General features: G+C 46.5%; 1 protein-coding gene across 1 annotated transcript in view; it reads left to right on the top strand.

Moving 5' to 3' along the window:
* Positions 1 to 2,014: 2,014 nt before the first annotated feature.
* Positions 2,015 to 23,825, top strand: part of Hacd3 (3-hydroxyacyl-CoA dehydratase 3) — a 36,087-nt gene continuing 14,276 nt past the window's right edge. The window contains exons 1-5 of the mRNA XM_032911454.1: positions 2,015 to 2,285; positions 17,436 to 17,478; positions 20,031 to 20,104; positions 20,841 to 21,005; positions 22,295 to 22,346. Coding sequence (XP_032767345.1) covers positions 2,199 to 2,285; positions 17,436 to 17,478; positions 20,031 to 20,104; positions 20,841 to 21,005; positions 22,295 to 22,346 — 421 coding nt within the window. The 5' untranslated portion in view covers positions 2,015 to 2,198. The remainder of the gene's footprint in view (positions 2,286 to 17,435; positions 17,479 to 20,030; positions 20,105 to 20,840; positions 21,006 to 22,294; positions 22,347 to 23,825) is intronic.

Genomic DNA, 23,825 nt, shown 5'->3' with positions numbered 1-23,825 from the left:
ATTAAGAAGGAAAAAATTAGAAAGACTGTTATCTGTGGGGGTTTCTTGAACCTCCAATCTCCAGATGTAAGGGCTGCCCTGAATGGAAACAAACAGCAGGGGGAGGATGAGAGGCCCCTGTCTAATGCAGTGGGGTAGAGCGAGCGCAGTTACTGGAGTGGAATCTCATTTTCTGGGATTGGGGATACGGTGGGTGGTCTTGATGTCTTCTAGAGCATGGTCCTGTTAGGGTCGACGTGTATGAAGAATTTTTAGGTGAAGGTATGAAAAGTTTGAAGTGAGACAGGTGGACCCGATGAGAGAGTCCCTCAAGTTTAGCAGCTGTAGGGGTCATGAGAATTACCTTAAAAGGGCCCTGCCACTTAGGAGAGATGGGTGAGGGCCAATGGTCTGGAGAGGATAGCAGAACTTGGTCTCTAATGTTGATAGGCGGTGAGCTGGGGACAGTGTGTGGCTCAGGTAGATGATAAAGTTCCACAGGGGAGAGCGGAGGTGGCAAAGCAATGGGATGAGTAGATGGTCTGGGAGGGGAGAGCATTTTGCAAAAGACCAGGTTAGGACCAGACATCCATACATGAGTTCAAAAGGTGAGATGAGGAGAGGTTGCTTGGGGAGAGCTTGCAGCCTGAGAAGAGCCAGAGGTAGGAGTTTTATCCAATGCAGGTGAAATTCCTGTGACAACTTGACAAGGGTGACTTTTAAAGAGCGGTTGGTTCTTTTGACCAGCCACAGAATGGTATAGTGTAGAATAGAATTTATTCAGGGCATGGGGAGGGGAGTTAAGAGGGTAGTAGAGGCAGAGGGAGGGGGGAGGGAGAGAGAAGAGGAGTAGAGAAGTAGAGGCAGGCCATGAGCACGTGGAGAGAGGGGGTAAGGGAATGGGGAAAGGGTGGGGGCAGGAAACAAGAGAAATAGAGGAGCAAGAAGTGGGGGTGGGGGGCAAGCAGCCCCTTTTATAGTGTCAGGCATACCTAGCTGTTGCCAAGTAGCTGCGAGGCAGAGCTTAGACAGAATGCTAACAGGACAGTCTTGTTTCTTTTTCATTTGACTGACACCATCATAAAATTCCCCACCCCGACCCCGTTTCAGCCTGCATTGCTGTTTAATCTCCCTCACCCTACCCCACTTGCACTTTGTAGTCTGGATGATACACTTTCCTTTATTTCCTTTTCCTCTGTTTGTTCAGGTTGGCCTCGAACTCAGTATGTAACTAAGGATGACTTTGCACTTCTCAAGTGCTGAGATTATGAGTCTTCACCTCTCTTCCTGATTTACGTGGTGCTGGAGATCAAACCCAGGGCTCCATGGATGCCAGACAAGTACTCTACCAACTCAGATACAGTCCTTCTACTGATCTCTATTTAGTGGCCTGGAGATAGGTCCGTAATAGCTGTACTTCTTTGCAGAAAAACTTAGAAACAGATAACACTGCAAGGAGCTGGGGTTATAGACTTGAGCACATGGGTCCTTAAATGCTCAGAACTGAGCTAGCGATACCAAGGGAAGTGAAAGGAAACCTTCTCTCTTAAAACAGGAAGCCTGAGGCCATGCGAGTTAAATCATAACACTAAGTGGGCAGAAGCAGGCGGGTCCCTGGATCTGGTCTACTTAGTGAGTTCCAGGTCACCTAGTGCTACATAATAAGAAAGAAAACCGGGAAAAAGCAACACCAATGTATGTCTTGAATGTCTCATCTGTCTTTCTGTGTGTGGCTTTGAAGCCCAGGGAGGAAGCCGGCTCTCACTAAACGCTGCGTTTTCACTCATAAAAACTTGGAAGAGTTCCTTGCACACAAGGCTCTTCCAACGATGTCGATCCGCCCTCTCTTTGTAGATAAGAGCCTCTCACTTTCATGCTCTTGTGCAAGGACCTCCCTGACGCACGGTAGGCGGAAAGCACTGAGCAGGAACGCTTCGGATCCCAAGGCCACAGCGCCCGCCGCTGATCACGTGGTGTGCCCGCTAGCCTCCCCCACGTCCCGCCTCCGCCCTCTCCCTTGCCGGGTTCTCACCGCGCTCCCTCCCCCGTCCTCACTGCGCAAGCGCGGGCCGCGAGCGTGGAGCATCTCGAGACAGCCGGGCTGCGGGCTGCGGAGCGTGCGGGTTTGCGGCCTGCGTTCGGCTAGCTCCAGCGGCTCATAGGCGGAGGTAACGAGGCGCAGCAAGCCGAGCCTCCCCGCTCCCGGGACAGCGTGGGCCATGGAGACTCAAGTGCTGACGCCGCACGTCTACTGGGCTCAGCGACACCGCGAGCTGTATCTGCGCGTGGAGCTGAGTGACGTGCAGGTAAAGGCCGGCTGCGGGGTGCGCGCGGGATCGGGGCCCCCAGGTACCCGTCGGCCGCCCTGCGCGTATGCGCTCCTGCAGTGCGCCACCGGGAGCCGCGAGTGGGGCGCCCGGGTTTCCCCTAGGGCTGCAGGTGCCGTCCGGCGTTCTGCGCGTGGCCCCCGGTATCCCCTTTGTTCCTGGTAGGCATCCTGGGGAGCCACAGCGGTGTCCTGGAGGCTGGCCCGCGGCCTTCGGCTTGCCCGAGGCCCTCTGAGTTGTGGGATGAGCTCCGTGGATCTAAAGTGTGGCTTGACAGTGGCCTGTTGGGCCGTGGCTGGACGTCAGCGCTGGCCTCTGAGGTCCAGCCGGAGCGGCCCATTGACGTTCTCAAGGCCAGTCGCTGGGCTGGGCGGGGGCAACCCCCCAACCGTTCAGTGATGGAAATCGACACCCCCGCTCGACAAGGAAATGATTTCCATCCTCTATAAGGCTGCGAGCTCAGCCTTATCAAGTTGCGTAAAGAAATTATCGTGTTACCGTAAGCATTAATTTCATCTCGTTTGCCTATTAATGCGAGCAAGTCAAATCCCTGGAAACTTCCCATGTCTCTAACCAGACCATTCAGTATTATGTGTGAAGCAAGTGGTTTTGGTCTGGAATGTTCTTTCTACAGACATCCTTACTCCCTAGTCTCCTTGACATCCAGGGTATTCTAACGGCCTTCGCTCCTCTGAACTCTTTCTTGCTCGAAATTAGATACATGTCTGGATTCATCAATTCAGCTGGCATAGTTTCTTGCAGGGTCTAGGTACCCATGTCCACTTGAGTCCCCTCTTTGCTTCTGGAATGTAAGTAGTTTCTTCTTGTGACCGATGAAGCTAATCCTGGCCAGAATGTCTTTGAGTAAGCAGTACATTTCATTTAAGGTGTAAGCAAACCTGAATAAATGCTTTTCTATAATAGGATGAATACTGTTCTGTGCTGTTGTCCTCTACTCTGCTACAGGATTCTTTGCTAAAATAGAAAAAAAAACCCAAAACGTTTTTTTCTTTAATTTTTATATTTTGGAGTTAGTCGTGCTATGTAGTTATGGCTGGCGTGGAGTTCACTGTATAGACCAGGTTGGCCTGGAACTCACTATGTAGACCAGGCTAGCCTGGAACTCAAAGAGATCTGCCTCCTGAGTATTGGGACTAAAGGTATATGCCACCATGCCCAAGATTCATGTTTGAAACATATTAAAAATGAAGGTAGGGAAAAAAGGAGAAAATTTCTTTTAGAGAAAAGTCCTTTTAAAGAAATTTTGGGAAGAATGAGTCCCTAATGCCTCCATGGAGGTTTGATCTTTCTGGGGCTTCATATCTGCTAGTCTGAGGCATTAATTTTAAAGAACACGACGTCAATACTATGTATAATGTACTACAGATTTTCAGAGATGAGTCAGACAAGCTCCACTTTCCCAGGGCACAGGGAACTTTTCCAGAGCATTCTGTCTGTAAGGAAGCAAATTACATGAAAACAAAAAAAGGCCGTTCATGAATATATCTGTTGGTAAAGCTGAGTTTTGGTGTTGAAACAGGTCCCCGGTATTAAAATAATTCTTTGCCTCTCTTTCCTTGAATTGGAACTGGCTTCCATAGATGAGAAGGCTTCGTGTCTACCTGTTACTGGGAGAACTTTCCAGAGAGGCCACCTGTAGCTAAAACCAAGTTTATTGAACTACTCTTTGGAGATTGGGGGTGGGGTGTGTGTGTGTGTGTGTGTGTGTGTGTGTGTGTGTCAGTGTCTATTAAGAGTGTGTTAAAACTGATGATGGGACCTGAGCATTGGTGCTTGTGGGAGACCAAAGGGAAGAGGGGGCTCACTGTAGCTTAGCTGCTGTGGTTAGACAGGCAGTTCAGAAAAACAGTAAGGAGGCGCAGAGACACAGGGTTAAACTGTTCTGGAGAAGTAGTGTTCACTTTGGCCAAGAGAGGAAGGGTGTCTGGTGTGTCTTTGGTGGCAGTGTGACCAGGTGTTTGCTTTTATACACAATCGTGCATTAGCCTTTGCCTCCTCTTGTTTTCAGAAAAATCTTTTCCGAGGTTGTTGTTCTATGAGCTAGTAATGGCCAATAAGAGAGCGACCTGCTCTTGCTGTGCATTTAGTGAATGCCATGAGCTGCCTCTGTTTGCTTTCTCGATTAATCTACTCCAGCTCTGTTGAAACAACTTCTAGCCCAGGGTCCGCTCAAGATGAAGCAATTCGTTTGCTTAGTGCAAACCATTTAAGGAATACTCACTCTCGTTGGTCCCTAAGGCAGGTTCTGGACTCCTGGGCAGCTTTCCACTACTGTTCTGCCTCTTAGAGCGAAACCTACAGCTGATGAGTGAGTTTCAAAGGGTTGAGAACTCCACAGCAGTGTGTGTGTGGGGGGTGATCAAGTCTGCCTTCCCCCAGGACAAGGTGCACGGCCCTGTTGTCACATCAGTCTCTGGAGTTGCAGAGTTGTGTACAGGGTGTGAACAGTAACAACCTCACTGGTGGCATTATGCTTGAGGTGAGCAGTAGGGAAGAGGCAGTGGGGATTTCAGAATAGCACTGGGCAGCATCAGTACACAGCTCTGTCTCAGCCGCCATGGTCCTTAAAGCAAGTGTTCGTTTAGCAAGGTTTCTGTTGTATTCAGAGTACACAGCCAGTTTGGAAGATACTGTTTTTGTCAAGTGTCTGGTAGAAAGAAAGGTCATCCAAGGTGTGAGGTTGGGCCTTTTCCCACTTATTAGCTGGTGATCACATGGGAGTAGTAATATCTGATTCATAGGAAGGGTTCTTTTGATGTTTGAACTGAGCTTAGAGGTTTACGTGGTTTACATGGCTCTAGCATGCCAGCTAAGCATGTGGGGTTTATATGACCGAGATGCTAAGTCTTAGATGAGAGCTAGACACGTGGAACACGGAAGCCGAACACCACCCATTAGCACACCCGTCTACATAAGAAACGTCACGTGACCAGGATGGCTTTACACAGTCATTGAGAAAGGATGAACCGTTCAGAAAATCGGATTAGGAGAACTATTAATCCAAGTGGCAAAAAGATAAGATTTCTGCCTCTGGGCCGTTCACAAAAATCACTTTAAAGTGGGTTAAGGAACTGACCGTGTAAAGTGAAGTTGCTGAGGAAAATGGAGGAGACTGGTATTAGAAACACAGAAGAACATCATAAGAAACAAAATGTAAACCCTAGAGGAGAAGCTTGGCGAGCAAGGCAAGTTTGAAGAATATACCTGCCCCAAATACCCTGGCAAACACCTAGCATCTTTCATGAAGAACAGAGTAAGAAAACGTGTGTTTTCTAGCAGACAAAAAGAAGAGATAATGAAAGCAGGTGAATGAATGTCCAGGACCCTGAAATGCTGCCTGTCTAGATTCAGGAATAAGCAGGGCCTATGAGAGTGCACACTTTTAGTCCCACAACTTGGGAGGCAGAGGCAGGTATCTGTGAGATTGAGGTCAGCCTGGTCTACATGGCAAGTTCCAGGTTAACCAGGGCTATTTCGTGAAACCCTGTCTCAAAGTAAGGGAAAGATTATATTCACTTTGTGTGTTTATGCAACAGGGTGTGTGCTCAAGATTGAGACACAGTGCATTTGTGGAGGTCAGAGGACAACTTTCAGAGCTGGCTTTCCCCTTCTATCACCTGAGTCTGGGGAATAGACCTTGGTCAGGTTTGGCTAGAAGTTTCTTTGCTTACCGGGCTATCATTCTGGCCCAACAGGAGGTATTTTTTTGTTGTTGTTGTTCCGCCAGCCCTCAGTGAGTCATCTTCAATACAGTTAGTTTGAGTATTAATTGGCAATTTTTTTTTTTTTTGCAGAACATTTTGGCAATGTCTGGTTGAGTTGAAGATGTACTTTAATCGCAACTGCACCAGTGTCTTTCTTACCTCCTTTTAAACCACAGACAAATAGAGTATAATGTCAATGGATATCAGTCATGGATGGCAGTGTTTGCTACAGTTTTCAGTGTTTGGCCAATTGCTTGAAACATTTCACAATAAAACTCAGAAACTCTACACTGTTCATAACCACAAAACAAAACTACTCATAAAGCAGTACACTGACCTGGTCATTTGAATTGATTTAGGTCCAAGGCCATGGACCAGGTGCTGGTCATGGTATGCAGTATAAAGGGAGACCCGAGAAGGCAGAGGCAGACTGAATGGTCAGGGAAGGCCGAGTGGAGGAAATGAGGTCTGAAGTGGAAGGATAGAATGAGTTATGCAGGAGGCACGGAATAGGACTGGGCTTGTAACTCACTGGATACTGGACGGGCTGTAGGATGGATCCCCTTCATCACACACACAAAGAGACAAAGTAGCCAAACCTAGGAGGAAAAGAGGAACCCAGAGAGAGATACGACACCCTGACAAGTGTTGCACCACAGACTTGCACTGGGGCGTGGAGGGTTCCTGGGGAACAGAAAGGACATTAGTATGTGTGGGGCGTTGTAAGGAAAAGGAGAGGAGGTTGGAGGGTTTAAAGATGTGGGTCAGGGAGAGCCTTGTTGCCATGGCAAGGAGTTTGCACTTCATTGTAGAGCTGTGAGAACTATTGAAGAGTTTTCAGCAGAAGCATGAGCCCTTAGAGTCTGTATTTTAAATTACTCAGGGGCTTGCTGCTACAGCTCAGTGGTAGTGTACTTGCCTATCATGTGGCAAGGGCCAACGTTTGAGTCCCAGCACTTTGGAGTGGTAGATTTTCTCCATCGCTATGTGGATCATTTCGAAGGAGATGTGAAATTCGAGAGGACCTCCTGCTTTCTTTCTTTTAGACAGGGTGACAAGTAGACCAGGCTGGTTTGAACTGATTCTGTATCTAAGGGTGACCTTGAACTTTTTTCCTCCTGCCTCCACCTCTGGGTAGAAGGATTGCAAGCATGTCTTTGGAAGACCATTTTTTTTCTTTTAAAGGTTTATTTGTACTTTATGTGTATGAATGTTCTGTCTGCATGTATGTTTGTGCACCATGTGCATGCAGTGTCTATGGAAGCTACAAGAGGGCATTAGATCTGACACTGGAGTTTAGACAGTTTCTGAGCTGCCATGTAGATGCTGGGAATCACACCGACTTCCTCTGGAAGAACAGTGTTTGTAACCAGTGAACCATCCCTCCAGCCTCTAGAAGACTGGCAGACTCTGACTGGGAGCTCTGAAATCTCTCTACCTGGCTCAGTAAGTTACCATGGCGGATTGCTGCCACACTAGCCCCACACGTCCAAATTCACACAGCTTGCTGGGGTGCACTTCTCACAGACCCATGCTTTGCAGCAGTACCTTTCTCTCTGGAACCCAGCTGAGTTGCCGCATGAAGGAAAATGCCACACAATCTTAGTTTAGAATCAACAGGTAACACAATAATCACCGGGCCCAGCAACTCGCATCCTAACTTGTAAGCCATTCTAAGTTAAATCCTCCAGTAGTCAATCCCAACAGATCCACCACCTGAACTGGTGGCCTCTGCTGCCTACATCGTCCTTCCTGTCTGAAAGGAAGTATCTTTCTTCTGCCTCTCCTCTTCCTCTCTCTGACCTGGAAGTCCCTGCCTACTCCCTGAAATCTTTATTCATTAGGGGAAGGTTCTGCCACAGGTTTCATTTTGGGAAGGGAAGTAACCAGCAACTAGCTGTAATGATTTGGTGTAAGCACAGAGTATCCAATGGTATTTTACTGAAATACCTAAGACTTTTTGGGCCCAAATCAAGAATCTCCCTTTGGACATGATAGTTTTAGACTCTTAAACAATTTCCAAATATGAGCTAGAAGAATTCAGGGCAGTATTTTGTTTTGAAAAGTAGAGTTTCATGGTATCTTAGATTTAATTGATTACAAGATGCACCATTATTTTAAGTGTGAGTGTGTGTGTGTGTGTGTGTGAGTGTGTGAGTGTGTGTGTGAGTGTCTGTGTGTGTATGATGGTTATTTCTTCACCAATGAAATGATCCAATTTAGGTCAGATTAGATTAGAATAGGGTTTTTGGGTAGCTGCTCACTGGCTCCAAGGATTGAGGTCAGGGGAGTTGTGGGAAGAGAAGGCTCGGGTGACGGGAGGGAGAAAAGGCGCACACAAAAGAAGAGTAGAAGGGGGGGACGTGCGCACGCGCGCGCGAGGAAGAGAGAGAGAGAGAGCAAATGCGTGAGTGCACGTACGCATGCGCGTGCGCACACACACACACACACACACACACACACACAAACACACACACACACATATATATGTCTGGGAGAACCTGGAGGGCAGGTCTGCTTTGATATGTAAAATATGGACCTCAGTTTGATATGTAAAATATGGACCTCAGTTTGATATGTAAAATATGAACCTCAGTTTGATATGTAAAACATGGACCTCAGTTTGATATGTAAAACATGGACCTCATTGTATACACACACACACACACACACACACCCCACCCTGAGATAGGGTTTCTTTGTGCAACAGAGCCTTAGCTGTCCTGGACTCACCAGGCTGGCCTCGAGCTCAGAGCTCTGTCTGCCTCTGCCTCTTGAGTGCTAGGATTAAAGGTGTGCCTTGTAGGAGCTCTGGGTTATACAGAACTATTGATCTAAGAGCGACAAGGCAGGATGATTTTAGGCTTCTCAAGCAGCCTCTCAAGGACTGAGCCCAAACCCTTTTGCAGAGCTTTATTGTTACAAAACATCTTCAGCAAGTCAGTTTCTGTATAACAAAATTTATTTGTTCTCGGGGTTGTATTGAAAGAACCTTAAGCAATTTTTAGCCATACAGACACGTCCTGGTTTGCCAGGCATGTCTGGAGACTGTTATGCAAAGGCTGTGAGAGTCCTTTAAAAGTAAAACCCCATAAAAATCTCAGGCAGCAGTCAGTGACAAACGCTACCTCAGAGCTTAGGTGCCACCATTCCAGAGTCATGCCAGATACAGTGGCTCTGCTAAAATTCTGCTACAGGTGCTCCACCACCGCTAAGCTGGATCCGTACTTTCTTATACACCGGAGTGTTCATTTGTTTTTTAGCTAAACTGGTGGGCTTATTGCTGTCAGTGAACATCCCTGTGGGAAAGCATGGTGTTCAGTAAGTTGGTGTTTTTCTGCTTTTGTTTTCGAGACAGGGTTTCTCTGTGTAGCTCTGGCAGTTCTGGAACTCTTGTCTGTAGAGCAGGCTGGTTGAGATCCGACTGCCTCCTTTAGTGCTGGGATTAATGGCCACCACACCCAGCTCAGTAAGAGGTTCTTAGAACTAAGATGTGAGCTTCCATTGAGTGATTGGCAGGAAGAATCTGAAGTTTGTAATTCACAAGGACTTCTGCAGCTTCAGTATTCTGGGAACATCTCCAAGGAGATAACATTCGAGCAGAGCCCTGTATGTTAATAAGCCATAGACGGAGGCTGGAGGCTCAGTGGTAAGAGCACTGGCTGCTTCCGCAGAGGACCCAGGTTAAATTCCCAGCACTGCCATGGCAGCTGTCACAGTCAGGGTTACTATTGCTGGGATGCAACACCATGACCAAAGCAAGTTGGGGAGGAAAGCAATTTATTTGGCTTACACTTCCACATTGTAGTCCTTCACTGCAGGAAGCCAGGTCAGGAACTCACACAGGGGAGGAACCTGAAGGCAGGACCTACTGCTGCTGCTGCTACTGGAGGGGAACTGTTTACTGGACGGCTCATCATGGCTTGCTCAGCTTGCTTTATTATAGAACCCAGAACCACCAGCCCAAGGATGGCACCACCTACATTGGGTTGGGTCCTTTCCCATCGATCACTAATTAAGAAAATACCCTACAACTATATCTTATGGAGGTATTTTTTCAATGAGGTTTTCTTCTCTCAGATAACTCTAGCTTGTGTCAAGTTGACAAAAAATTAACCAGCACTGTGGCTTACAACTATCTATAACTTCAGTTCCAAGGGGTACAATGTTCCCTTCTGGCCTTCGCAATCACTAAACATACATATTATATATGCACATACATGCAGGCAAAATACATGCAATTTAAAAAAAAAAAAAAAAAAAAAAACAAGCCACAGGAGGACTGGGGTATTGCACAGTGGTAGAGTACCTGCTCAGCATGTGCAAGGCCCTGGGTTCCATTTCTGGTGTTGTAAAAGTAACTTTTTATTTACCAGATGGATTGTCTCAGGGGCTTACTGCTGAATAAACTCAATCTTTCTAAGTTCTTTCTGAACTCTTGACTGGCTGGTTCAACTCAGCTATTCTGGCCCAAACTCCTCTCAAGCTGACTGATTCAAACTGGCTTCTCTCAGCTTCTGGCTGACTTGTTCTGCTTGGCCTTAAACTGACACTGGCAATTTGTTCCAGTCTCCTGGCTCCTTCTTGTTCACAGGTTCATTCTGTCTTCACCTGCAACCTGATTTTGTAAAACTGTCTTGGTAAAAAACTGCACTCTCTTTTTCCTCCCCACCCCTGCTGCTCTCTTAAGCTGCCTCTCTTTCTCTGCTCTTTCGAGAGTTGGGCTTATCCTATCTCTGACTCATTCTGTCAAATCTTTCTCTGATTCATCCCTTTGTCTGCTCCTCAATTAGGTGTCACCTTTCAAACATGGATTTCCTTCTACAAACTAATGTTACCTTTACTGTTTGGGATTAAAGGTGTGTACTAAGGGCATGTCTGTATTCCAGCCAGAGGGATTAAAGGTGAGTCATTCCAGCCAGACCACACAGACCTAGAAGGTCTTTGGATATGTTCCCTTGTTTGTCAGAGCAACCATGTTGCTGGATTAAAATTTTTCCAGATAGCATTGAAAACAAAAGAGCCTTGTGAAATTGAGGGACTTACAGGGAGGGAAAAGCTACGGGGAAATCCTTCTGAGGACAGCAGCAGTGGATAAATTCAAGACCCCTCTCAGGACAAGTGGGGTAAAGTTAGAGGAGAGCTGGGCCGAGTCAGTCATCTTGGATCTTCATGTCCTGCATTCTGCCTGCATGAGGGCTCTTCTCTGGGACTTCCTGCAGAGCTGCTTCCTGGACGAGGGTGAGGATGAGGATGTTCTACAGGAGACGAGTGGCTTATTGGAAGGCTCATTTTCAGATCTTTGGAGGAGGCTCCAGAGCCTGGCAGCCCCGAGGGCGCCTCTGTATTGTGCTTCACGGCTTATTGCAAGGCAGTTTTTCAATCACCCTGGACACCTTGCCAAAGCCTAAACCAAATGGAAATACAGCTTTTGGTAGGGGAGAAAGACAGTGAAGGAGAAACAAAAGCACACTTCTCTGGCTGCACACCACACTGTGGGCAGGATTTGGCTCTCAGGATACCAGATTATGACAGAACACTGAGCGAAACCGAAAGAGAGCAGCAGCGGCAGCAGGAGCAGGAGCAGGAGCAGGAGCAGGAGGTTTGGGGTGCCCAGACACTGTGCATTTGGAAAGCAAGCAAGTGAAAAAGAGCCAACAGAGGAGACAGAAAGAGTAGCCCAAGGCAGCTCTCTGAGACATTTCAGTGGGATGTGGTCACCCGTGGCCAGTGTCTACAATAGGTTGAATAATCTGGGGTGGCTTGTCTACTGGATTTAGCAGCATACATGTTTTTGATGGTCTTGACATCAGTGATTTCAATAGAGTGTGGGAGTGGAGGCTAGATCATACAGATAAAAAGTAAACTTAATGGGTTAGGATGGAGTGCTTGCCAAGACCCTGGGTATAGTCACTAGTGTGGCAAAATAAGTAAGCTAAATTTATAACAAGGAAGAAGAGGAGAAGAAGAGAGGATTATAGGTAACTGTAGTGACAATTTTGGGATTTAGTTTCTTTCTTTCTTTTTTTTTTGTTTTTGTTTTGTTTTGTTTTGTTTTGTTTTTTCGAGACAGGGTTTCTCTATGTAACAGCCCTGGCTGTCCTGGAACTCACTTTGTAGACCTAACTGGCCTCAAACTCATAAGGATCCACCAGCCTCTGCCCCTCAAGTGCTGAGATCAAAGGCATGTACCACCACCACTCGGTAAATTTTGGTTTCTTTAAAAACACAGAAATATAATGAGTCTGTTTTTGTTTTACTCCCAGGTGTGGGTGGGATGTGGGGCTTCAGACGGTCCCTAGCACTGCCTATGATTTACCTCGTGCTCTAGCAGGGGTGTGATCTTGCCAGCTGCACAGTTTCTGCAACTGTGTGATGTTTGTTGTTCTGGGGACTTGGCAGAGGGGATATAAATGGTAGAGCTCCTGAGAAACAGGCTGGGTTGTTGGCTGTTGTTGGCTACAGTTTATTAAGTACAACAACAAGAAGAAATTAGATATCCTGAAGATGAAGATCAAATTTGCCCCAAGGAACTTGAAACCCTCAATCAGCAGGAATTAGTCTAACACTAATGTCACCGCCTTTCTGACCTCTGACTCTCTTCAGGGATCTCTTTCCTTTCTGTTCATTTTTCTGTCTTCTCTAGTGCTAGGGGGCTGACAGGGTAAAAGAAAGAACAACCCACAAAAAGTGGCAAAGACCCTGCTACAGCAGCGTGTCCATGTGATGTCTTCTACATGACTTCCTACTAAGGAAAGACCCCACCTCAAGTCTGGGCCAGAAAAAGTGGTCACCAGAGAGTGTAAGATCATGTCTGAAAGACACAGGAGCCGGTCTGAAGGATTTTCACTAGCCAAGTTGTTGGCATTTGAATATTGAATAAGAATGGTAATGGATTTGGCAGAATGGATTAAAAAAGAGAATCTGAGCTAGGAATGTAACTGTGTGAGAGTGCTTGACTAGCATGTGGAAGACCCTGGGTTCGATTTTCCTTAACACTAAAAAAAGAAATAAACTTTAAAAAAGTAAAAGAGAAAATCCATGCCCTTTTCTCTAGCAATGAAAAATACATTAACTTATGTGTAATGCTTCTGCCCAGGGATGCCCATGTTTTTTGGAAGGGCTGGTTCCCCAGCTGAACCCCACCTAGTATATACTAAAATCCCATAGTCCCAGAAGGAACGCTAGTGTCCCATCATAAACCATATGGCAGGCACACGTTAGGGAAGCCAGGTAGGTTTCCTGATGTCAGCCAAAGGCTCATCTTGGAAGCAGGGCCTCTCACAGGCTGCAGCTTCAGTCGTGTTGCGTTAGCTCCTGTGTACACAGGTTCCCTTCACACTCAGGCAGAGTCTGTGCGTGAGAAGGAAACCCTCTGTGTGAAGGCCTGCTTGGTAGAAAGTTCACAAACTCTGCACTTACGTCAGAGGCTGTGGAAATGGGGTGAGTTGCTTTAATTTCATACCCTTAAACAATTACTGAGGCATCGGGGACATAGAGCCAAACATAACTGGCCCCTGCTATTAAGCAGTGTAGGGCCTGAGGGTCAGAGAAACTAATAAACAATAATTCCAAGACACTGTTGAGGGACTGTGCAAAGATGGACGCGGGAGAAGCTGTCGATTAAGCTGATGGAGGTAAGGGGGAGGAAGAGGCATTAATGTGGCTCTGATTTTGAATATAAAGTGTCCTGCAGGCATAGACACTTAGGTGTTTTAAGAGGAGGAAGAGAGCAATGAGGTTGTGTTTACTAAGGTCAGCATCCCGTATGTTCTCCAACTTAATGCCCAGAACAGTCCTCAAATGTGATTTTGCTTGTTTGCTTAACTTTTCCTCCCACATTATTTAGTGTGCGTGTGTGTGTGTGTGTGTGTGTGTGTGTGTGTGTGTGTGTGTGTGTGAGCGCGTGCGCGTGCATGCATATTGTGTATGTGTATGTTAGGGCACATGTTTAGAGGTCAGGAGACAACCCAAGGTGTTGGTTTTCTCCTACCATGTGGGTCCTGAGGATGAGACTCCAGTCTTGACTGTAAGTACTACCCGGAGCTATCTTACTGGGTAATATTATTATTTTAAAATCACAGTGATTGAAGGGTTGTGGATTCGAAGGTGGCTGAGAGAAGAAAATAAAAATGATCAAGATAAGATGAACCCAGGTCTAGTTGACTTCAAGGCCATCTTTTGCTCCTTTTCCTAGCCATGCGCTTTTGCGCTTTTCATAGGCAAAGGTTTATTCCTGTTTTAGTAAAAAGGCTGGTTCGTGCTAATCAGCCTCTCTGTTAAAAACAAAAGCATCAAATAAAAATACTAGAAACACTTCAGGGCTAGCCTGGTCTACACAGTGAGTTCTAGGTCACCCAAGGCTCTGTGTGAGACTGTTCTCTCTCTCACACAGAAAAAAAAACACACACACACACACACACGAGAGAGAGATAGAGAGAGAGAGAGAGAGAGAGAGAGAGAGAGAGAGAGAGAGAGAGACACGTGGGAGACAGGGAAAGGTAGAGGGAGAGAGGGGCAGAGAGAGGTTGAGAAGTCAGAAAAGGCTTTTGCCCAGAGAATGTCTGTTCAGCTAAGTGATCATGGACTTCAGTGCTGGCAGACCAGCAGGGTGCTGGGTATTAGAGCTTAATTAAGATTAGAGTTCCCAGAGGCATGGCATGTAATTTCTTCCTTATGATCTGTCCCTTAGATCAAAACTCAAGATCTGCCAAATGTGTGACTGTCACTGGGAATCTCTCCCTGCACTTAGGTCAAGGTAGCTAGAAGCAAATTCACCTTCCTCCCTAACCGTTGTTTACATCAGGCAGACCCTTAAGCCATGACGTCATGTTCAAGTAGCCAAGCCAGTGGGATCTTTCAGTCCTTGTAGGAGTAAGCATATGTCTTTAATGCCAGCACTTGGGAGTCACAGGCAGGTAGATCTCTGTGTGTTTGAGACCAGCCTGGTCTTTCTGGTCAGCCAGGGACAACTCCTGTTTCAGTAAACAGACAAACAAACAGACAAACAAACAAACAAAAGCTTCTCTAGCCCTTAATGTAGCTCCATAGTGCAGCTGTGCTGCTGTCATTATACCTTTAGGCCAGCTCTGTTGATTCTGTTGTTTGTTTGTTTGTTTTTTGAGACAGGATTTCTCTGTGTAATAACCTTGGCTGTCTTGGAACTAGCTCTGTAGATCAGGCTGGCCTCAAGACTTACAGAGGTCTGCCTGCTTCTGCCTCCTGAGTGCTGGGATTAAAGGCATACACCACCATGCCTGGCTATTTTAATTGTTTTATGTATATATGGTCTGTGTACCACATGTATGCCTGGCTCTTGAGGAGGCCAGAAAAGACCATCAAATCCCTTGGAACTGGAGTTACAGATGGTTGTAAGTCACCATGTGAATGCTGGGAATTGAACCAGCGTCCTTTGGAAGAACAGCTGGCACTTTTAAACCAATGGGCCATTTCTTTAGCTCTGCATAAGCCTTTTTTTTTTTTTTTTTTAAACTGAAAGATACTCTTCCATGACCACCACCTAACATGCACAGTGTTCAGCTGGGAAGGACCCACCCTATTATGGCTGAGTTAGGACTTGATCTCTGGCTCACAAACATGTTTAGCCAACTACTTAGCTTGTAGTATGACCAGATATGTCAGCCTTGTTTGGACATACCTGTCTGAGGAGAGAAAAACGAGGCTACCCAAACATCTTTTTGTTTGCCATGCAATGGATTTAGAGTATGTGGAACACAAGAAAAGACCTAACTCTAAGGCATCGCAGAACTGTAGAGCTTCCTATGATAAGTATCATATTTACATAGAAGCCTATTTCTTGGGCTGGGGACTATAGCTCAGTAGTAGAGAGCACTCTCCTAGCACGCACAGGGCTCTGAGTTAGGTTTCTAATATGGTGAAAAACCAAATAAAACAAAAGAAAACAAAAAAGCCTTTTACTGGGAACCCCACACCCCAGATTACGGCCCTTCACCTTTTCAGTGGTCAGGGTGAGAACAGTCATCCTTGCCTATTTCACGGAAGAGGAGTTCCTTCTGGGATAAATCTTTTCTTTCTATCGGTTTTGAAAATATAGTAACAGAAGATGAGGGCCTTGTTCCCAGCACAGCTCTTCCCACAAGTGAGTTCTTGGGAGATTGGGGTAGATATTGCTGCTCTTGCATAAATCCAGTGAATCAAGGCAGGGTCCTCTGTGTGTCCTCAGCACTGGGGTCCATGTACTTGAGCAGATACTGTGGTTTAAGCTTTGATCTTATGCTTCCCCACTGGTCTGTGCCTTCTAATTTTCTGGAGATCTAAAGTACTGTGTAGTATTTGGGAGAGTGGCCAGGGCACAGGAATGTACTTGGAAAGCTGTATCGTGGTGCCCTGGCATATAACTGCCTGCAGTCCTGTTTTGGATGAGGTTTTAGTTCTGTCTGTCCTCCTGTCTCAGAGACTGTTCAGAGTCTGGCTTATCTGTGTGAAGCCATTACTTCTACCCAGGAGGTTGTTCACTGAAGCTCGACATTCATCAGGGTTTCTCCCTCCCCTTCTCTGGCTGCTCTTGGCTGTGCATAGAGCATGTGTGTGCCCATTGACCTGGTACACCAGCTCTCCAGGCTTCTCTCTGCCTTGGTGATTTCCTTCAGTGAGTGAAAGAGCACAGAGAGCTGAGAGTCAAGCAGAAAAGCAGATGACACTGGGACGCAGCACCTCTCGCCAGAGCCACCTTGAGTTGTCAGTAGGAGGTGGGCTTTTCTCCAGTGGAAAAATGTTTAGTTTTACTTTAGGCTGCTAAAGGTGTGCATTAAACCTGTTTCTGGGGATAAATGAGAAATTGGGAAAGTTTTGAACCTGATTCTCCTTTTCAGTTAGAAGTTGAGGGAATCTAGAGTCGGAGGCTGATGTACCCACAAATTGATTTGTCAACTCTTGTGAGCCCAGCCCTGTTGTAATTCTGTCTTCATTTTGGTACAAGGCTCTCACCCTGTTCTACACCATCTGTTCCCATGGTGCTTGTTCTCTTCTCAACTTGAATAACCCTTAACTGCCTGTCCGTGCTCTAGGCCTGCTTCTGTGCTACCTTCTCACAGGAAGTGAGTCATCAGTTCCACAGGGTGCTCAGGGATGCAGCCTTTGAGATCTGTCTGTTCCCTCATTCACCTCACATAGCTCCTTGCCTGCCTAGCCATCATCGTAATGGACTGATTCATAGCCTGATCGTTCTGCAGAGTTAGAGCAGTTTAGAGTCCTTGGAGGGGGTAGCAGTCAGTGAGGTACCCATTGACACAGATCCCTCACTCTTAGAGGGGAGGCATAGGGTAGGAGGTCAGTCTCCAGGAGGAGGAGGGGAAGAAACTTCTCCTTTACTGTAATTTCTCCATATTAAAATGTCTCTTGTGTCTCTGGTGTCTTTTCACAGAACCCTGCTATCAGCATCTCAGAAAATGTGCTGCATTTCAAAGGTTAGTATCTGGGCAGGTGCTCCGAGCCCTCTGCATAAATCAGAAGGCAGTTTCTCTTTTTTTAAAAAAAATAAAAGTAATCTTTCTTCCTTCCTTCCTTCCTTCCTTCCTTCCTTCCTTCCTTCCTTCCTTTCTTTCTTTCTTTCTTTCTTTCTATCATTTGTCTGTCTGTCTGTCTATCAACCTACCTACCTATCTTACCTATTTAGTTTGTTTTTGAAATAGGCTCTCCCTATGTAGGCCTGGCTGGCTTTAAACTCAGAGATCCACCTGCCTCTGCCTCCCGAGTGCTGTGATTAAGGGCATGTGCCACCATACTTTGCAAACATGTGAAAACTGTGTATACGTGTGTGTATATATGTATGGTATGCATGTATGTATGTATATGCATGACCACAAAGGTCAGACAAGTGTGTCAGATTTTCTGTAACTGGAGTTACAAACGGTTGTGAACAGATATATAGGTGCTAGGAACTGAACTCTGGTCCTATGTAAGAGAACCAAGAGCTATTTATAACTGCTGAGCTGTTTCTCCATCCATCCTCAATAGTTTTTTTTTTTTTTATCAGAGTATTTGGAACATTTAGATGGCTCTCTTACAGTCAGATATTACCACATATCAGTGGCTGTTTACATCTGTGATCCAAGCTGAAATAGAACCAGTGACACAGTACACAGACACACATGCAGGCAAACACACACATAAAATAAGTGTATAAACCTTCAGTTTCTTAAAAACAAGCAAACAGACAACTAAAATGGAGACAAAGGTGGACAGCTTATTACGTGTGTGCTGAGGAAGGCGGTGGGGGTGGGTGGGGATGAACCCCAGGGCCTCCCAAATGCTGAATACGGCTTCACCACTGAGCTGTGTCCTCAACCCAGTGGAACGTGTCTTTCCTTTTTTTTTTTTTCTTTCTTTTTTTCAGAGCTGGGGACCAAACCCAGGGCCTTTCAAGCACTCTACCACTGAGCTAAATCCCCAACCTCATGTCTTTCCTTTTTTAAAAGGATTTTTGAGACATGGTCTTGCTGTGTAGTCCAGGATAGCCTTGAGCTGTACATCCTGCCCCAACCTTGTAAGGGTCGAGTCATAGGCCTGTGTCCACCATGCCCAGGTGACAGGTTTTTGAGACTTTGTTGTTCTGATGGTGTCTGATTCCAAGAATCTGGCCCATGTTTTTTCTGTAGCTCCTCAGTAGGCTTCCTGCTGTGCTCAAGACACTGGGCCTGTGTTCACAGATAAGTCTCCTTCCTTTCTTGCCATTCTAGTTTTCTAGAGTTATTGTCTGTTTTTGTTTTTGTTTTTTAAATGGCATCTCAAGTAGTCCAGGCTTGCTTCAACCTTGCCCTGTAGCTGAGAATAAAGAATAAACCTTCAGCACCTGACTCCTCTGTCTTTACCTCCTAAGTGATGTCATTCCATGTGTAGCCAGCCCTGGCTTCCCGGGGTTATTGGAAAGAGGAATTTCTGTTGCGCCTGTAATTCCACCCACCCTGCTATGTTTCCATGAAATTACAGTCTGGCTTTGTTCTGTTTTCCAAGAGTTGTGGTGGTATTGTAAGCTTAAGGATTCAGCCTATGAACTGTTCTACTTTAAGGAATGTATGGACTTAGAATATAGTTGCCATTTACAGCAAGTGTTAGGCAGGTTGAACTAAATGGCCAGAGGAGGGAAGAGAAACCCAGAGGGAACCAAGAGAAAGCAAAGAGTAGAGGGAGGAGTGTCCTGTGGAGTCTCTGGGTCTAGTGGTCATTGGCACTGGACCAAGAGAGAGTCACGTCACAGCTTAGGGATGGAGTGACTACCTCCAGGATTGTTCTCAGCTCTGCCCGTCCTCTGCCCTTGTTGCATTTGGGACTGTTAAAGGACAGGCAGGTTTCTGCCTTCATTCTGTCCCTGGATGGAAGGTTTTAATTTAGAGTCATCTTTGAGTTAGTGTTCTCTTTGTCTCTGTCTCTCTTAACCTTTCTCTTTCTCTCCCCCTACCTCTCTCTCTTTGTACTGGGACTTGAACCCAGGGCCTGATGCATGCTGGCAGATAAGGACCTCTGAGCCACACCCAAGTCCTGCAGCCTGTCTTAACCCAGTCAGGATGGCACAGATATCTGATGTTTTTTCTACTCAGGATTTAGAATCAAAGTAAACGGGAAAGTTAAATTTTACATATGTGCCCCCTTTGGGCTTTTCTCCTCCTCCTCCTCCTCTTCCTCTTCCTCTTTTTCTCCACCTTCTTCCTCCCTCTTCTTCCTTCTCTTCCTCCTCCTCCTCCTTGTTCACCTTTTTGCTGCTGTTGTACTGGGCGTAGCAGGCCGTATGAAGGTATCTCAAATGGTCCAGAGCAGACTGTCGGTAATCGTGTGGCGCTCCTTTGCCCACAGTCTGGCTTATCCAGCGGTTGGCTAGCTCTGCCCTCGTGCTCCCATGCTCCCACACTTTTGATGGGAGCTGTTAACTTTTGCCTTCTTTTCCAAAGCACTGTAGCTGGCTGGGTTTGGGGTGGCCTTGCTGTGCTTAAATTCACAAAGTCCACATTTTTTTCCTTTGCAGCTCAGGGACACGGTGCCAAAGGAGACAATGTCTATGAATTTCACCTGGAGTTCTTAGACCTCGTGAAGCCAGAGGTATGTTCTCTGCTTTCTCGTAACCGTTCCACTTTAAGAAGTGTGAACTAGTAGTTAAGTGACACGAAGGACAGACTGAAGGGGAGCAGTGGGAGTGATGCTGTTGCGTTTGGAACAGACACCATTGTGGTGGGACAGATGCTGCTGTGTTCAGCTGCCGAGGAGTGGGAGTGCTGGAGAGCCAGGGCAGCAGGGCTGCATCTGGGCTTGGCCATCATTTGTGATATGAACGTCCATTTTTTTTCCTCATGAGTTAGATAAGGACTCAGATGACATCTCTAGCTCGCTTCCAGGTCTGGTATTCTCTTACTCTAGTGATGGCAGAGGAGAGTCAGGCAATAGCTGTTGAAGCCCTCACTGTAAGGTTTTCATGAGCACAGAAGCAGTTTCCTTCTTTTAGCGTTAGGTTCGTACTTCTTGCCTGGTGGCTTGAGTCTATGAATCTTCTTGTGCAGGAGCTCATTCTGTGGTGGCTCAAATAGTCAGCCCTGGCGTGGGTGCTGAGAATTTGTCATGGGCTTCCCATAGAGGCAGAGTGAAAAGCCAGAAAAAGACACTGCTGTTCTTACCAGCTGCTCTTTCCAGGAGCTCTTGGTGGAAGAATGTTCTCCACGTATCGTGGCTTGTAGCAGCAGAGATGGAAGAGGGGAGACACCATGCAGCTTCTCTGTGAAGCCACACCAGCACACTGCACAGTGCCGGAAAGGAGTTCTAACTCTGTTGCTTTCTCTCCCAGCCGGCATACAGGCTGACCCAGAGGCAGGTGAACATCACAGTCCAGAAGAAGGGGAGTCATTGGTGGGAGAGGCTCACCAAGCAGGAGAAGCGCCCACTGTTTTTGGCCCCTGACTTTGATCGCTGGCTGGATGAATCTGATGCAGAAATGGAGCTGAGAGCCAAGGTGAGCAGGCTAAGCCCTCACTATTGAAGATGAGCTCCTGAGGGTTTGATAGGATGGGGACACGTTACACACCGACTCAGGCTTGCACATGGCTGTAGGTGCTCATCATGTAAGTGTGGTAGGCTGCGTCACTCGGGGTTCAAATGCTGTTACCTCAGGGCCAGGTTAAGGTGATGGGGTCTCAGGGAAGGTAAAGTACCATTCTTAGCACATGTCAAAGGTACAGAGTCAAAAGTCTCAGCACTGATGACACAAAGCTTGGGCCTGCTGGCCAAGACAGTGTTTGTGGGGTCCTGTTCCCACCCTCTGTGCTCTCTGGAGGGAAGTCTGTCCAGGCCACACTTTCAGAGTAGGGAGTTTTGTTTCCATATCCTTTGTTTGGAAATTTTCTGCGTGAGAAATTCACGTGTTCCCTCCCATTTCTTTACTGAGTCGTTTCCAGTGTCTATGCTTAGGATCGTAATCTCACACTGTTTCGTGGCTCACGTCGTCCCAGTTGTGGCCATTGCAGGCCCTCACTTAGCCTCGTGTCTCCCAAAACTTCACCATTGTAGGTGTTTTTCCTTTTCTCTTCGCTCTTCCTTACTTTCTGGCACTCTGTAATCAGGTACAGCTCGTTTATCCTTTGCTTCAGTTCTAGAAGAACCATTTCTTAAAGGAGCTATCTTTTTTAAAATTTGATGTGTATTGGTATTTGTCTTCTTACAAGTCTGTGCCCACAGAGGCCAGAGGAGGGCATTCAGATGTGGGTGCTAAGAATCAGACGTAGGCCCTCTGGGAGAGCAGCCTCCCCAGGCAAGCTGTCTTATTTTTGGAGAGTGACACTAGCACCCAGCTCAGCTGAGAGTGCAGAAGTACAGGTGTGCATGCTCACACATACAGATACTGAGAAATAGACCTTGATGTCTCTGTCTGTATATCAAACCAACCGTAAGTTTACACTGACAACGGCTATGATTTTAGCTTCTGAAAAAAGCAAAAACAAAACTCCACAGCTTATACTAGGAACGCAGCCTCTGGAATGGCACTTCCTACCCTGAGCTACCACTCTGGTGCTATAACGAGCTGTCACAGCACAGGATGGCCCCAGGCAGTCTAGCTGATTAGCCATTGGATGGGGTACTACACTCACTGTTCAGGCCGTGAACTGCAGCAGTCTCTCTGTTGAACACTGAACACAACGGGAAGAGGCAGCCTGAGGGGGTCAGGTCAAGCTCCTGGCACCTAGGCCTGTGTGGCTCCTGGGAATTCTAACTTGTATTCTTGAAAATTTTTTGTCTAAATTCTAGGAGGAAGAACGCCTAAATAAACTCAGACTAGAAAGCGAAGGCTCCCCTGAAAGTAAGTGTCTGAGGGGGTTACCAGTCAATCTGTGATGGGCTGGGTAGATGCGGCATGGTGGGAGAGTGGGGAATTTCACCCTGATGCAAGCTTGGGCCAGTTTATGTTTAGTTTTAAGCTATGAACACCACACTAAAGCCTTACCCTTTCTCTCTGTTTGGGACTAGCCTTGTCTGAGAAACAAGGCTAACGAAGCAGAAAAAAACCTTGCTCTTATGGACGGACTAAGGGCAGATGACACTCGCCTTGTGTAGGTAGTGGAAATGTGCCTACATATAAAATTAAAACAAAAAAGATAGCTCTTTAAGAAGTGGTTCTTCTAGAACTAAGGCCACACTCCTTCAGCCTGGTATCTTCTGCCACTTGAAGTTTGAAGGGCCGTCAAGGATGCCAGTGGTTATCAGTTCTCAGGGTGAGAAGTGTTCTGCATGCAGGTCTGTACCACGTGCCTGTTGGGTGCGCCAGGAGACCAGAAGAGAGTGTTGTAGCTCGTGAAATAAGCTATTACTACTTGTGAGTCACCATGTGGGTGCTTGGAACCAAACCAGATCTTCTACAAGGGTATCAAGTGGTCTTGACCACCGAGCCACTGAGCTGGCTCTGTAGCCCCTGGTTTGTTTTTTTTTTAATAGTTGTTGTTGTTATTATTGTTATTGTTGTTGTTGTTGTTGTTATTATTATTATTATTATTATTATTATTATTATTATTATTATTATTATTTGAGACACCGGTCTCTTAGCTGGCCTGGAATTCAGTATGTAAGCCCGGCGGCTGGCTTTGAACATGTAGAGATCAGCCCGCCTCTGTCTCCTGAGTGCTGGGATTAAAGGTGTGTGCTACCCCACCCAGCTCTAAAGAATTTTAGAAAAAAGTTCATCGTATCTAACCAAACGTTTGTTAGAAGGAAGGTCTATGAGTGAATATATAACGTTCGTGGTGATGGTGCCTGGCTGGAACAGCCGCCCGTTACACACACTGCGGGGAAGCACTAGAGGAACTCGCGGTGTGGAGCCCCGTGAGCTAAGTGTCCCAGTGGCGGGCTCATGCAGGTCTTGGGAAATCCTCTGTGAAGTACATTACGGGGTGAGGCTCGTGCCAAATCGCAGCTCTGCCATAAGTACAGGAGGAGTAGCTTTAGACTAAAGAAGTGGTTTCTAAATTGTCTTCTCTGGTCCCTCAAGGGTTCCCAGAAATGCTTTGAAGGGGTAGATCTCGCAAGAAGCTCCACTTTGATATAGATCTTGTGTTTTACACACCTAAGATTCTGAGTGTGTGTGTGTGTGTGTGTGTGTGTGTGTGTGTGTTGTTAAGTGAATTTAAAAAAAAAAACTGGAGTGATCACAGATTTAGAGAAATCATCTTACAAGATAAAAACCTAGTCTCTAAAGAGGATTAGTGGAGGCAAAGACCAGCGTAAGGAGCCACCTGGATGAAGACAATGCCTGCACAGATCTGAACTGAGCCTGTGGAACCACACA

This window comes from Rattus rattus, chromosome 8 (genome assembly GCF_011064425.1).
Source record: "Rattus rattus isolate New Zealand chromosome 8, Rrattus_CSIRO_v1, whole genome shotgun sequence".
NCBI lineage: Eukaryota > Metazoa > Chordata > Mammalia > Rodentia > Muridae > Rattus > Rattus rattus.
This window is presented reverse-complemented; position numbering and strand designations above follow the sequence as displayed.